We start from the raw sequence: 14,992 nt of genomic DNA on the forward strand, positions 1-14,992 counted from the left end.
CTCAGTGGGCTCACATGACATTGACTTCTCCAAGACAGAGGTTCTCTGCAAGCCATCTGGCTATCATGAGAGATTCGTACATGAGGCGATCCACATTTACAAACACAGAGACAATTTTAACCGAGAAGATGGATTCTGGCTTAGCAATCACTGGAAGGACGTAATAAACCATTTTGATACACATTAGGGTGGGTAGAATAATACATAGTGTTATATTAAAAATGTATAAGGTATAGGGTGGTTTATAGCAATACAGTATGTAATTTAATGTTGGTTTTGCCTATGGAAGTATATAGTACGGTATAGACGCGTGTGATGTAAGAGAATAAAGTTTAGATGGAAGCATATTATATAATTTTTTACAACGTAGAATTTTTCATGTATTACTTACTGTTAGTAACTCAGCTTATTGTAGAGTATAGTAAGTTTACTGATGATGCTATGTAGTTTATACTTTAGTTTGTCATGCAGTTTATACTGTAGTTTTTTACGTGGTTGTTTAGTAACTAAAGCTACATACTATTAACATTCCTTTCCTTTGTTAATGCTCCCCCCCTTCCCCCCCCCCCCCTTTGATGCTGCTAATCCTGCATAATGCACGGGCATAGTATTGATTTGGAACCCCCCCCGCCCACCTCCTACGCATTTTCCATATGCTGAATTCCTCTTGATATGCAAATTATTTTGTTTAGGCGCTCTTCTTCCCACCTCCCCCCCCCTCTAACCCAGCTTAAATATACGCTCCAAGCTTGGGGTGTTTCATTCTTCGCCTGAGGATGGCTGCTTGCGTTGTGGCCGAAACGTCGTGAGAATTGTTTTATTATGTTTTATTTTTATTATTTTATTACTTCCCTTCTACGTGACTTTACCGAAAGAACCAAGAAGATGAATCCCTGCAGTCACGAAAGCTTTAAATCGAAATTTATTGTGATGTATTTAGTGTTGATTCAATTCAGAACCACCCCACCATTTATTTAAATAACCCGTGCAAAACTCCCCGTAGGCCCTAGGGGGGGGGGGGAATAGAATCAATGGGGGAGAGACGCAGTCCCTACGGTGACCTTGCCTCGACCTCCGGCGCCCCGCAAAATAAAAGAGAGGAAACGGAGGAATTAGTGGCGCTTGCGTGGACTGAGCATAATTTATATCCGCGACTCCCATTGGTCGCGCAGCTTCGTCTTCGGAAGTTGCGCAACCCTCGATGGGGGGGGGGGCGTTCCTGTTTCCACCACCCCCCCCCCAGCAGCAGCCAAATCTCCACCAATCCATCACATCCCACGAACGTGTTAGCGGTTCCTTTTCCTGTTTCTCATTCAGCAGGCGTCTTCTCTCTCGCTCGTTCTGTCTCTCTTCTCGCTCCTGCTGGGTTTAGCGCTTGTTGCTTTCACACACGAAACGCCGCCGCCGCCTCTCGCTTTCTCTCTCTCTCTCCGTGCCTTCATCTCTTCTCAGCCTCCAGCGAGTGAAGCAGAAAGAACACGACTCGTCGCAATGGCAAGCGCTACAGGGCTGACGAGCGACCCAGCGTGGAAGCGGCTGGGCGAGTGGCACGCCAAGCACTCGGCCGCGCTCAAGATGAGGCAGCTCTTCGACAAGGACGCGGAAAGATTTGCCAAATTCAGGTGAAAAACATTAAAAAACGATGCTCTCGACTCGCTGCCCGCTTGTTGGCAATGTTGCTTAGATGTTGCTGGTGGTGGTGCAGGTGGCCGTGATCTCACCGCCTTTTGTTTGAGTGGAAATCGCCCGGATTAGTGTGAGAGAAATCCCAGCCGCGAGAGAGCGAGTGGCCTGGAATTTTCGATTGCAAATTTCCCACCGAGTGGCTGAGCCTTCTAACATCGTTCGCTACGCGCGATGTTCCTTCGCAATACAAGAGAGGCGTGTTTCGTATGTTTGTTGTCTTGGGTACCTACTCTGTCGAGTACCTGCCATCGTTAATACAACTCTGGGTCTTGTTGGGCGTACGTCGCTTCAAAGACAATGTTTAGCCCCCCCCCCACCTGTTTAGCCCCCCCACCTGTTTAGCCCCCCCCCCACCTGTTTAGCCCCCCCCCACCTGTTTAGCCCCCCCCCCCACCTGTTTAGCCCCCCACCACCTGTTTAGCCCCCCCCCCACCACCTGTTTCATTTGTTTGCAGGAAGTTCCGTTCCGTCGCGTTACGCGGGGCAGGCTTTAACAATGCGAGGAGCGGTGGCGCTGTGGTTAGCGCGCTGCGCCATCGACCCACCCCCAACCGAGTTCACTTCCACGACCTCCCTCAGGTCGGCTCGGCCTGAAAACGAGTTACCTGGCCGCGGTGTGCAATAGAATGTCGGCACCGGGGGAGGGAAAGTGCGGCCGGGCGTGATGGTGGCTTAATAGGTGCTCGCAAACAGCACCATCCACCCCCCAACAGCCTGCCTGCTTTAGAGGCTGGCCTGGGAGGTTCTCTTTTTGCCTTGGCATTTCATCGTTATATTATAAATCACCGGCGTGCAAAACCAGTCGTCGTCGCATTTGCAAAGTGCGATTGAGTGTCCCCCCCAGTGGTGACAGCGCCCATCATGCTGCCCCCCCCCCCCCCGAGTTAGATGCTCGGCCACGACCTCCACTGCCCTCTGCCTGCCCCCTACCCTGCCCCCTACCCTGCCCCCTACCCTGCCCTCTGCCCTGCCCTGTCTACCATCGATCGCTTCGTTCGGCCTCAAGCGAGCACAGCGCGGCATGCCGGGCGCGGTGTTGGGGACATGGGCGTTCACTGGTGGTCCAGGACACGAAGGGGGGGGGGGGTGGGTAGGTTGTGGCCTGATTGGGGGTTATGTGGCATGAGCATCGCCGGGGGAGACAAAGGCGGCCTGGTGCGGCGTCATCAGCATCACTGGCAAAGAGACAAAGGCGGCCGGGCGTGGCCTGGTGTTTTGGCCTCCACTGCGTGGCGACTGCTGCAGAGGCTTGGTGGCCATGGCTGACGTGCCTGGGCGCATGGACTGCGCTGCCGTATTCACCCTAAAGGAGGCGCCACCTCTAGGGGGCATTGACGCGTCACAGCACTGCGGCAGATGACTCACTCTCACTCACCCCACTCTCACCCCCACACTCAGCCAAAAGGCCCATTCCAGCCGGTGCATTGTGTTTTTTGTAGCACGTTTGATAAAGGAACACGTTGAGTGTTGCGTACGCGATGAGAGCGATTCGGGATAGAAGCGTGTTCAATTCGATAAGGAAAATGCCTGGTGGATTTTGACCGTGTTGGCCGTTGAGGTCGAGCTGTAGCTGCATAGGAATTGTTTTCTCCATGACCTTGGCAGGGTACAGAGAGAGAGAGAGAGGGCGTCTTTAGTTGGCTACGATGCCGTTCAATGGAAACCGACGACATACACTTAACCGACGGGTAAACGGACGAATTGTCTCGTAATTTCACCCTTGCGACAACAACAGCAGCAGCAGCAGCAACAAAAAGACATTTCACCTGGAATTCCTCACCCATCTCCCTGTGCAGGCTGTGTGCTCCTGGCTCGCTTGGGGTTTCCTCCACCGACGATTCAGCACGGTTGGCTACGTGCAGTGTGAAAGAAGTTCAACATACTTACAACACACAGAGGACCATCGTGCATACGCAGGTGTTTTAGCCCTGCTGCTGGATTGATGTTGGCAGCAGAGGACAGTGCATCGAAACCCACTGTTATACTGCACTCCTATGGTGAAGTATGGTCAAATATGGTCGAATAACAGCCACGACCCGCACGGTGTGTGAAGGCCTTCGCCCAGCAATGTACTGACAAATTGGCTGTACGTGTAAAACATTTATCTGTCTAGCTGCTATTGGATGAAGGCTTCCCCATGACACACATCGGTTTGCTGGGATTATTATCCATACTTCACATCGGTCAGTGCGGGTTTGTTGAAGGGGGTTGCTGAATTCCTGGGATATCACTTGCCACTGATGATAGCCGTGGCTGGAATTCGAGCTCGGGTTTTTCCAGGTTCCGTGGCGCAGTGCCCGTTAGCTGCTGCGCCACCACGCCTCCCGTACAGATTGCCCCTTCGCCATCACCGTATTATATTCTATCCACATCGCCGTTAGCAACTGCCATATACCGTAAATGTTTTTTTTGTTACAATCAGTATTTTTCACGATGCATTATTGTTATTGTGCAATTTGTTTATATTATTTTTTGTTTATATTACCCTTCACATCCCAATTCTTCATGAAGGAATATAAAGTTTGCATTCCCAACTGATCCTCTGGTTAAGATAACGTTCCTGTCTCCGTAACAATCCCAGCGATGTATATATTATTTTTTTATTGACCTTTCATCTGGTATATTTATAGCCATTCCTCTATCCACTGTTGGTTCAACACTCGCCCTGCCTATCGCCTCCTCCGATAGCTGTGCAATGGCACACGTTCTTGCCTGCAGCGTGACCTAATTCCGTTGGTAGGCAGTGACCCAAACTCTGCACGTCACTGTTGCAAATTAGGCCAAACCGGCTTCGTCGAGTTCTCACCGGGTTCAACAAATCGACGCACTTGGCTGCCCAGTCTATCATGAATGTTGTGTCACTTGCCGTGCTGTGCACGGGCTAGAGAAGAAGTTGACTGATGCGGTACAGACAGAATGTGGAGCTACTGGGCAGTTGGGAGGTTGTCACTCTCCCAACAACAACAACAAATGGAGGGCAGAGGGGTGAAGCTCACAACAACGAGCTTGGAGCACGGGGCAGATAAAACACAGCCATTTGGCACAGTAGGGAACATAGATGGTGCATCTTGTCAATCATCCCAGTTAGTCGACCTATGGCACCTGTGTCTGTCCTGTGACTTGCCAGCGAGTGCTTGACACTTCACGTGGCCTCAAGGTACACACAGCCTGGCACAAGCACCGTGGTGATGTCACCGTCACGTAGTGGCCAATGGTGGTTGTTCTTGTTATGCAATAAATTAAGTCATTTTACCTGCATTTGTTGGCATGCAGTTCCATCTCCAGCTCCTGCCACACCACCTTGGTCATGATCTTTGTGATGACGTTAAACCCCGAATTGTTCTCTGACACAAATGCACTTCCATCTTTGGAGAGTTCCTAATGTGAATGGGATAATCTCATCCCAAAACGAAGTTGATATAGCAGCATGGAGATGTGATGTGGACAAAGAAAACACTTTGAACCGAGGGTATATCTAGTGACCCGCAATGGATGATGTGTCAATGCAAGATTTCACGTGACCTGAGATCCCCTTGTGTGCAGGAAATCAACCAGTTCCTGTCTTGGCGATGCTATGAATTGTCACAATTCAGAGCTGCGATTTGATTTCAGTCTCCATCGTTTATCGTCCAATTTTTTACATTTACCTAGTTTTGTTTCTCGGTTTATTCCGTCTCATTTGGACAGCTTTGGACTCTCCATTAGCCAAAATGTAACGTCATGTAATTTAAATCCATCGTGAAACCACACATGCGCAGTTTGATGCGTGTGTCTTGAGCGCTGAATTTGTGCATCGCAAGGACCCCGAGAGATGGCGACGGCTTGGGGAGGCATTCATCCATTAGCGTGTTAATCGTGGCTTGATGATGACAACCATTACGAGCGTTGAGATTGAACGTTGACTAATCGGTGTGCATCATTACGCGCCGAGTGTTTATCCCGTGTGCGCGACGCGGCTTGCGTGTTGCCCGCAGTCTGCTGCTCAACACTGATGACGGAGAGCTACTGCTGGACTACTCGAAGAACCTCATCACACCGGAGGTCATGGACCTGCTGCTCGACCTGGTGGGTGCCTCTGGTTGATGCGTTCACTCGTTGCCTTTAGGCGCATTCGCGATGGAAGTTGATAGATCGGGTGGCTGTGCGGTCTTGCCGTGAGCGGGCTTGTCACTGTGCCACCACGCGTGGTAATTTAATGATGAACAAGAAATTATAATGAATGAGTGAAGCACCGTTAAATAACTCCCACATTCTACACGGTGTGGAGAGGCACTCATCCAGCAGTGGATGGACAAAAGTGCTGTACATGACCCATAATAGTACATGCACAAATAGTACTTCTGCCATTTGTACATGTACCATAATCCAACTATTGATAAATGGACCCACTGCCTACGAACCGAGTGAATGCTATATGAACTGGTCCAGGGCCCTCCACTTTCACCAACACACAATATCCACCGTGGTGAAGGTATGGTCAAACGACTGCCGTGATTGATAGGGCACAGGGAAAGTCTTCGTATTGCAGCGAATACATCTCTGTAAATTATTATTACTGCATCCAAGCTGGACCCACAGAGTGGCCAACGTAGAAGGAAGAAAAATGTTGCACATAGAAGAATATCTTATGCAGGTGGTGATGAGAAGGAAACTGGCACTATTTTTACACAATCTAGATTTGAAGCTTTTGTGACTGCAGGAATCCATACTCTTTGGTTCTTTCGGTAAAGTCACGTAGGTAGAAAATTAATAGATCACGAGGTTTCGATCGCAACACAAGCGACGGTCGCTTGTGTTGCGATCTATCTACGTGACTTTACCGAAAGAATCAAAGAGTATTTTTACACACATGTAGGATGGACAGCAAGAAGAAAATTAAAAGTGTGTTGTTTGGAAAAATAGAAGGAATCGTAAAGAGAGGAAGACCTATCAGGTAAATGGCTTTACGACGACACAAGGCATTGTTGCAACAAAGATGTGGCACTACTTGGGCACAGTGGCATAAGACGGAGGAAAGTGGAAACAAATGACGACATGCGCGGTAGACACCGACTGGCTATCTACCCGTGGATCGCGATGATGATGGTGATGATGAAATTATTACTGTTTGATGGCCCAAATCCAGGACTTGGATTAGCGCCCGGTTGGTTGCCTTGCGTATCCAAGGCTAACTCTGGAGCTGTTCAGTGCAAGGGCTGCTTACGTTGAGAAATCGTTGGCTTCGTTTTATTGGACGGTGACTCGCTCTGACCTCGCCACGTCTCTTCGGTGCCAGGAAGTGACTCGGCAGGAAAGTTTGGGACGCGCGGCGCTCAGCAGTACAGTGCCCCGTGCGTCATTTCATAACCTTCACCGTCCGGAGTTGCTCATTCGCGTGACGGTGGCACGTTGCCATGAATGGCTTCTGACAGTCTAGCCGCTCGATTGACCCCCGTGATGCGCGAAGCTTTCACTGGCCTGCGAAGGCAACACTTTGCCACTGGCGTGTTGATTAAACCGTAGTCACTTTAAGATGTTTCTTGTTCATGTCTTTTTTGTTTGTTGCAGTTGCACCCGAGTCAAGAGCCACATCATGGCTCACAGGGTTATACCTAATAAATGAAATGAAACTGAAACCTTGGCAATGTTTCGCAGCGCCCACAGATAAAATGTCGTTTCGCGTTCATGTTTTTTTTTAATTCACAAATGCTCCAGCAGGTACGAGATTAAGATGAGTGAAAACAAAAAGATTCACTGCATTTATTATAAATACCACATGAATAAAAATAATAATTTACATGCCTTTGTCAGGCCCCTGCTGTATGGAGGCCTTCTCGTGCTGTATCATTATTTGGGGTTTATTTTTCCATACTTCACCACGCTCACCTGGGGATTGGTGAAATGTAGGGGGGCAAGGCAGTGGGGGGGGGGGTGGACACTCCATTACTAGTTCAGATATCACCTCTCCTATTAATGGTCGCCAGGAATCTAACTCAGGTAGTCGAGTTAATAACTGGGTGCACAAACCACTGCCCTACCGCTACCCCAACACTGCCTTGTAATAGAACACTGTAGAGCAAGGCTGAAGTCACTGGCATTGCTCGCCCTCCAATCCCACCGCCCTTAGATGAGTGACAAGTCACCGTTAGACGGGACACGACACATTCGTCAATAACACTGCCTGAAGTTGCCTATTATATATTGTTCATATTAAAACCGCCTTATTGACGAATGTATTGAGGTTTTTGTAGTTGTTGCTATTTGTGCTTGTGCGCCGTTGCCATCGTGGCAGCGTCAACAAACAGTGCTGTTAGTAAGGGTTCGGTGTCGTCAAATCCTGTGGTATCTAGGGCTAGGCTCAAAATGCTTCGAATTTTTTGCCTCCTGTTTTCTTTCAAACCATATATTTAACAAAACTGACCACAATTGTGTTTATCTACACACATACATTGCATATTTACTCAATACTGGACTAATTGCCCGGCTAATGCCCTCGAAGTGACCTGCGCTGGTTTGATCGGTGCGTCTCAGGTCTCGGCGCCAGTCCTCATGACCCCCCATGTGACCCCCCCCTCATGACCCCCCACATGCAGTGCCGTGGCTTAACTTGGGGGAGGGGTCACCCTTGAAAAAGGCCTCGCTATCTCATTGGCCGAACCCTCCGGGATGCCAAACCAGATGTCACAGCGAGACGATTGATGTCTGGTGGCCTGGTTGATGGCATTCGTGGTGTTGGGGACACTGAATAGATTTTATTGATTTTATTTTAAAAGCGTAATGTATTTTTTAGTTTGCAAGGGTGTCCCAAGGTCAAACGAAGGTTGCCATCCTCAGCCCACACCGTTGCCCCCTCGGATCTTTCGACAGATGATTTTAAGTTTAACACGTAGGCATTTGCGACTAATATCATCCATAATACAGGTATTGTTTTGGGTTAGATCGCGTAATAATATAAATATATATTTAGGTTAGATCGTGTAAATATCTATATAAATGTATATATACGCGATCTAACCCAAAAAAAAAACCTATATTAGAGATGAATATAAAGTTTTCCTTGGTATCATCTCGTAGCTAAACAACCTTGTATTTACATATGTAATTGTTGCTATTCAAGCACGGCCACACACAATCAGAATAGTTGGATCCCTGACTATGCAGGGCATCACGAAAGGCGTTTCATCTGCCGGGGAAGAAGATCCCGTAACAGTTCTCAGGAGCAGCCCAATGTTGCGCTGAGGATCCTGGCCTGAAGTCTTAAATCACCGGTGTCTCGTGTTGTTGGAACTGTGCCCCTTGCTGGGTGTGGTGGAAGCTCGTGGGAGTCGACACTGATCCAGGTTTACACCATTGGAACCTCATTTGCCAGAAGAAAAAAAATATGATAATTGTTTTTTTACCCCTTTTATCTGTGCGCCTTTTGGCGTCATCTGGTCCAACACCGTGTGAGACTAGGCTCTAAGGAAAGCTGTCTCGGGTGTGGACCAATCAACCTCAAGGACAGTGCATACATTATCAGAGTTATGTTTTTTGTTTGCATTACGACTGCAGGTATTGTGGTCTATGCAAACATATGACTCCTTGTAAAAAAAGGTGTCAGTTTTGTTGCCAGATAAAAGGGTAAAAAAACAATTATCACTGATCCAGGTTATTTAGGGCCTGCGTGGCTTGCAGTCCGCACGCGAATCACGACGATGTTACACACGCCGGCCGATACAATCACATCCTGAAACTAAGTCGGGTTTTTGCCTGGATGGTGCTTGCGTGGGTGTCCGTCACGGGCAATGGGTTGTTACGGGCTGCGGGGCTACACGGTGGGCAGCAGGGGGCATTGGCAGCACACTCCGCGGTTGTACTGTGCTCATATGCTCCTCGTGTAGTGTACTGCCCACACTTCCGCTCCTGGGTAGGGGTCAGTATTTCAGTGCTTTGCGTGCTGCAGAGTGAACTTGCCGAGTTTAATTCCCAGTGACGGCTAACATCGGTGATAACTGAACCGGTTCTGGTGCAAGCCAACCCACACTGACCAGGTTGGTGAAGTATGGTTCAACCAAACCCCTAAGACGGACACGATATCAATGTCATTGCTGGTGTGTGATGCGTGCGCTTGTTTGTGTGCTCTCAAACACAGTGGAGTGATCCTGGCACTTGGCTCCATTCTTCGCCGATTCGATGAGATTCTCGGCATGGCCCGGTAAACGTGCCAACGTTGGGGAACAGTTGGCCCCAACATTGCTCCAACGTGTGGCATGCTTTACTGGGGCGTTATCTCGGTCTGTCCTGAGTGTCCCCGAGGTTCACTCGGCTGTAACCGAGCACGTGTTTTGTGGGTCGTGTAATCATTTGCGTGGGGGAGACGGAGGCGGGCGGGCGTGCGATGCTGGCCACACCAGCTCTTCGTGTGTACCATGCTAGCCTTAATCGGTGCTCGCTAACAGCACTTTGCACCAACAGTCTCGAATGCTGCACATCACTGAGGAGCTTTGTCTGTACCTTTGTTCCTTTGCGACCTTCAGGCACGTTCACGTGGAATTGAAAAGGCCAGAGACCGCATGTTCAGCGGGGAGAAGATTAACTTCACAGAGGTGAGTGTCGGGGAGTGGGGGGGGGCTGTGGGGGGGGCTCATCGCACCGGACAAAACGACCGCCGCCCCGCCCCTCGAACGCCCCGCCCCTCGAACGCCCCGCCCCTCGAACGCCCCCGCCCCTCGACCGCCCCGCCCCTCGAACGCCCCCGCCCCTCGAACGCCCCGCCCCTCGAACGCCCCGCCCCTCGAACGCCCCCGCCCCTCGAACGCCCCCGCCCCTCGAACGCCCCGCCCCTCGAACGCCCCGCCCCTCGAACGCCCCCGCCCCTCGAACGCCCCCGCCCCTCGAACGCCCCCGCCCCTCGAACGCCCCCGCCCCTCGAACGCCCCGCCCCTCGAACGCCCCGCCCCTCGAACGCCCCGCCCCTCGAACGCCCCGCCCCTCGAACGCCCCGCCCCTCGAACCAAAGCCGGCTCCTACGCAGTCGGCTCATGCGCACGAAGGCAGTGCCGGCCCGAGCCTCTTGGGGGCCCTAAGCAGAATTTGATTTGGGGGCCCCCCTCCCACCACGCAGACTCATCTGTGCTAGAAGATTATTGACACAAATGTCACACTATAATGTTATAGCGAATATTATAAACGAATACAGTGAGGTTATGTATTAATAAAAAATAAAAACAACACTTAAAATACTTCACTCTTTTATTAAAACTTCTGAATACAAACGGTCACAAAAAACATATTAAATAAATTATTTGCAAATGTGCATTAAATGTGCAATCTTTTAAATAAAACCAAAATAGACAAACATTAATCTAATCAAAAATAGAATGTTACAAAAAAAAAGATACTTAAATAATGAAAGCAAACATAAGAACAGCAAGGGTTCAACAATGTCAACTGTACAACAATGACCTCAAAATCGTTCCTTCCTAGCTTTTCTGGAGGCAAAGTCACTAATGACATCATTGTATGGTATTGCTTGGCCAACTTTGTTATTAATACTAATGACTGCAAGTCCACTTAGTCTTTCCTGGGCCATTGATGATCTCAAATATGTTTTTATCAATTTGAGCTTGGAAAAGCTCCTCTCTGCTGAGGCAACTGACACAGGCAGAGTGCAGGCTATCCTGAGAGCTACCCAAAGATTTGGGTAAAGCTCACACATCTCATTTTGTGAGAGGTATGTGAGAAGCTCAAAGGCAGTCATCATAGTTTGGGGAAGTTCAGGAAGACTCTCTATCTATCAACGTGAAATACACACCTACTACCTAGATAAATGTATATTAATAACATTTCACTGTTGTGGCGGGGATTTAGCTCTGGTGCGTTATATTACCACTTTTATGGCTTATAAAAATATCATGAGTCATGACTAGCTAGCTGCTTCCTCAAGTGACGTGAGCACAATTTGTGCTGCTGCTGCACAAAACATACTGTAAATAATAATGCAAACATACCTTTATCTCGCTCTTTTTTCTCCTCCTCGGTCCTTTTCTTTTTTCTTTTTTCGGCACCAGAGGGATACGTCCTTTTTTGTGACATGGCTTAGGCGTATTTATTATCGTGACGTACAATTGCGCGCACCTGCCCGCGCCCGCGCCCGCGCCCACGCGAATTGTCAATGAGCCGTGACATCCGTGAGCCGTGACAAAGCAGCAGTTGTCGACAGAATTTTCTTGTCTTGAATCATTTATTCATTCATTCATTAATTCATTTATATCACTTGTTTAAGTTATTTAATTGTAAAAAAAAAAAAAAAAAAAAAAACGATTCGGGGGCCCCCTGGTGGCCAGGGGGCCCCAAGCAGCCGCTTAGTTCGCTTATGCCTCGGGCCGGCCCTGCACGAAGGCTGCCTCTTGTGCAGGGGGTGCTGCAGTGGCGAGATGTTAACTACCTCGCCTGGTATGCAGGAGGTCGTGGGTGCGATCCCGACGCTGATGCCTGCTGTATATTTGGAGTTTGCATGTTCTCCCCGTGGTCGCGTGGATTTCTCCCCGAGTCTTCCAGTTTTTACCCCTCCACATTTCGAATCGACAAGCGTTCAGAGTATTTGGCTGCTATAAATTTCCACCTGATAAGCGACTTCATTTGGCTGTTAGGTGTTGAAGCGAGGTCGCTTCTGAAAGAAGAGTTGTATCGCTCGGGGGGCCTTACCCGGTAAAATAAAAAAATAGTTCAGTTTAGTTTCAGGCCGACTGCAGAAACGCAACCGCAGCGTCTGTGCGACGGCTTCCCCGGCGTGAAGCGAAATCCCGTGAGGACGCGCACACGGCTGGTGGCTGCAGCGCAGGTCCGCACCTGTAGCCCTGAACTTCACTCGCCCCCAACTCGGTAAGCTATTGCGTGCAGGAAATGCCCCTCCGTCGATGGATTCGCAGAGACGGATGAAACAGACGTTCGTGCGATTTTGCGTTGGCAGTCGTGCGTGAGCATGAATAACCAAAAACTCGATGCAGTGCTCGATAATACTGCCTGGAAGAAGAAAACAACATCACAAGTGGCTCTTCTTCGTTGCACAGCCAGAGAAGAAGGCCCATTGCCCAATATGTCACCGATTATATTTATCCTCTTTATGGCGACGATATTGATGCACGTGTTGACTTGTGGCAGAAGACCTGCTGCTACAACAGTGGAGAAAAATATTGAGCGGTTGAGCACCCAAGTCATATTGGGCATCGTTTTTGGTTATTTGGAGAGCTTGGCGCATGACCAAGAAAATGTGACCGTCAGCTGCTGCAGGCATTGGCACTGCAAGGAGGGGGCATGGCTCTGTGGGAGTTCCACGAGATGAATCGCACACTTTGTCGTAGCCATAATTCGCCGATGCCGAGTCGACCGTGAGCGGTCTAGCGTTACGCGTGAATTTAATGAATGACAGCACCACTGTCGAGTTTGATAGATGGCCAATGCCTGCAATTGACGACCGGCTGGCGGTTGGCGCCACTGGTGGCCACCGGCAAAGCCAATCGGTCTACATCACCTGAAACTGATAGCGCTAATGGGACAGGGCGGTGGTGTGGGGGGTGATGCTGTGGTGTGTGGTGCTGTTGAGGAGCGGTGGCGTAGTGGTTGGCGCGCTGTGCTACAATCCCGGCGACCCGAGTTCGATTCCCGCTTTGCAATGCATCGCAATGCCCTGTAATGCCCCGTAATGCCCTGCAATGTCCCGCAATGCCCCACAGAACCGCGCGGTGCTGCACGTGGCTTTGCGCAACCGCTCCAGCAAGCCGATGGTGGTGGACGGCAAGGACGTGATGCCCGACGTCAACGCTGTGCTGGACAAGATGCGCGGCTTCTGCGAGGTACAGGGAGGGGGCGGCGGGGTTGGTGGCGGGGTGGGGAGGGGAGGGAGAATGGGGGGGTATGGGGGGGCGTATGGGGGGGGCTGCCCCATGGAACCAATCTGACCCCCACTTCTCCACATACAAACAACAACAACAACAGCAGTGGCCGACATTCACCAGTAAGTGGCGGTGGCGTCACCGCGACGCTTGTGCCAGGCTAGGGTGCACTTCATGGCCACGTTGAAGCGACGAAAGACGCGCTGCTGGCGGGAGGTCACGGGACAGCCCCAGGTGCCACGGGTTGACCGACTGAGAAGACTGGCAAGGCGCACCACCCCACTGTGCAAATCTGCCGTGTGGGGGTGACGCACGCAGACAAAGACTCAGGATCCCCACCGCCACCATATAGCCTACATAGGATGTTGGCGCAAGTGCTGCTATCGTGCACATGCCAAAGATTCACAATCAAGTTAACTCTCTATCATCCAGTGCAGTTGGAGTGTAGCGGTTCGAAGTCCAATTAAAATAGAAACTTGGATAGCAGGAATCCAATGTTTCGAGAGATATATTTCATTATTTTTCCCCCACAAGCACAGCTAATCTGCGACCCTGATTTATCGGTCCACGGACATTCGAGAGTTATCTGTACGGTGCAAACTCTATTGCAAGTGACTTCGTTTACAATCTTGCAAGCGTGTTGCCCGAACACCACCCCGCGTTATTTTACCGCTGCGGTTTTATTGCCTCTGTTACCACCACTTGGCTTCACCCGGCATCCACGTTCCCGATCCGTATGACCTAGCGGGTGACGCGCGCCGGCCGCAAACATTCCGCGCGGCGATGTACTTTTCCCTTTAGCCGCGAACCACGCCGCGGGAATACCGCACCGCTTTACTTTCCGCTTGAACCACGCGTCGGGAACGTCCGCGCGCTCGCTCGCACGCACGCACCCACGTCGCTCAGACCCGCCCGCCGGCCCGCGCGTTTGTCGTGTCTCCCCCGCGCAGAGGGTGCGGAGCGGACAGTGGAAGGGCTACTCTGGCAAGCCAATCTCCGACGTTGTCAACATCGGCATCGGCGGCTCTGACCTGGTAGGTGCGGCCGCCGCTTGTGGCGCGGCTCACCCGGCGCCGTTCGCGTGACACCGGCGCGGTCGTTGCAGGTGGCCCGGGTCGCCCGGCGAGTTTCTTTTTTGTTGTTGTTGCGTGTGTTGTTGTTGTTCCCCACGATGTCATGGTTATAGCACCCCCCCCCTCTCCAGTGGCTTTCAACGGTCGCATGAAGCCGTTACGTTTGGCGTATACGCAGTCGTTGTACGCAATCGATTTCCGCACTCAGGATTCGTCACGCGCCACCGCAAGCTTGAGAATCAATTTTTTTGGTGTTGTTTTTAATCGACTTGACGCCTGTTGCAAGCTTCTTGTGCTCACACTCTGCTTTGAGATACCGCGCTATAAATTTCCACACAATAAACCAATTAGTTGAGCTATCATTTGTGGCCAGGTCGCTTC

The 14,992-nt window shown here is 50.5% G+C and overlaps 1 protein-coding gene across 1 annotated transcript in view; it reads left to right on the plus strand.

Annotated features, from left to right (window-relative positions):
* Positions 1–1,245: 1,245 nt before the first annotated feature.
* GPI (glucose-6-phosphate isomerase) overlaps positions 1,246–14,992 on the plus strand; it is a 31,368-nt gene continuing 17,621 nt past the window's right edge. Inside the window, exons 1-5 of the mRNA XM_078606469.1 lie at positions 1,246–1,622; positions 5,661–5,751; positions 10,182–10,250; positions 13,380–13,499; positions 14,489–14,572. Of these exons, the coding sequence (XP_078462595.1) occupies positions 1,492–1,622; positions 5,661–5,751; positions 10,182–10,250; positions 13,380–13,499; positions 14,489–14,572 (495 nt within the window). The 5' untranslated portion in view covers positions 1,246–1,491. The remainder of the gene's footprint in view (positions 1,623–5,660; positions 5,752–10,181; positions 10,251–13,379; positions 13,500–14,488; positions 14,573–14,992) is intronic.

This window comes from Lampetra planeri, chromosome 26 (genome assembly GCF_965212315.1).
Source record: "Lampetra planeri chromosome 26, kcLamPlan1.2.h2, whole genome shotgun sequence".
In the NCBI taxonomy this organism is placed as follows: domain Eukaryota; kingdom Metazoa; phylum Chordata; class Hyperoartia; order Petromyzontiformes; family Petromyzontidae; genus Lampetra; species Lampetra planeri.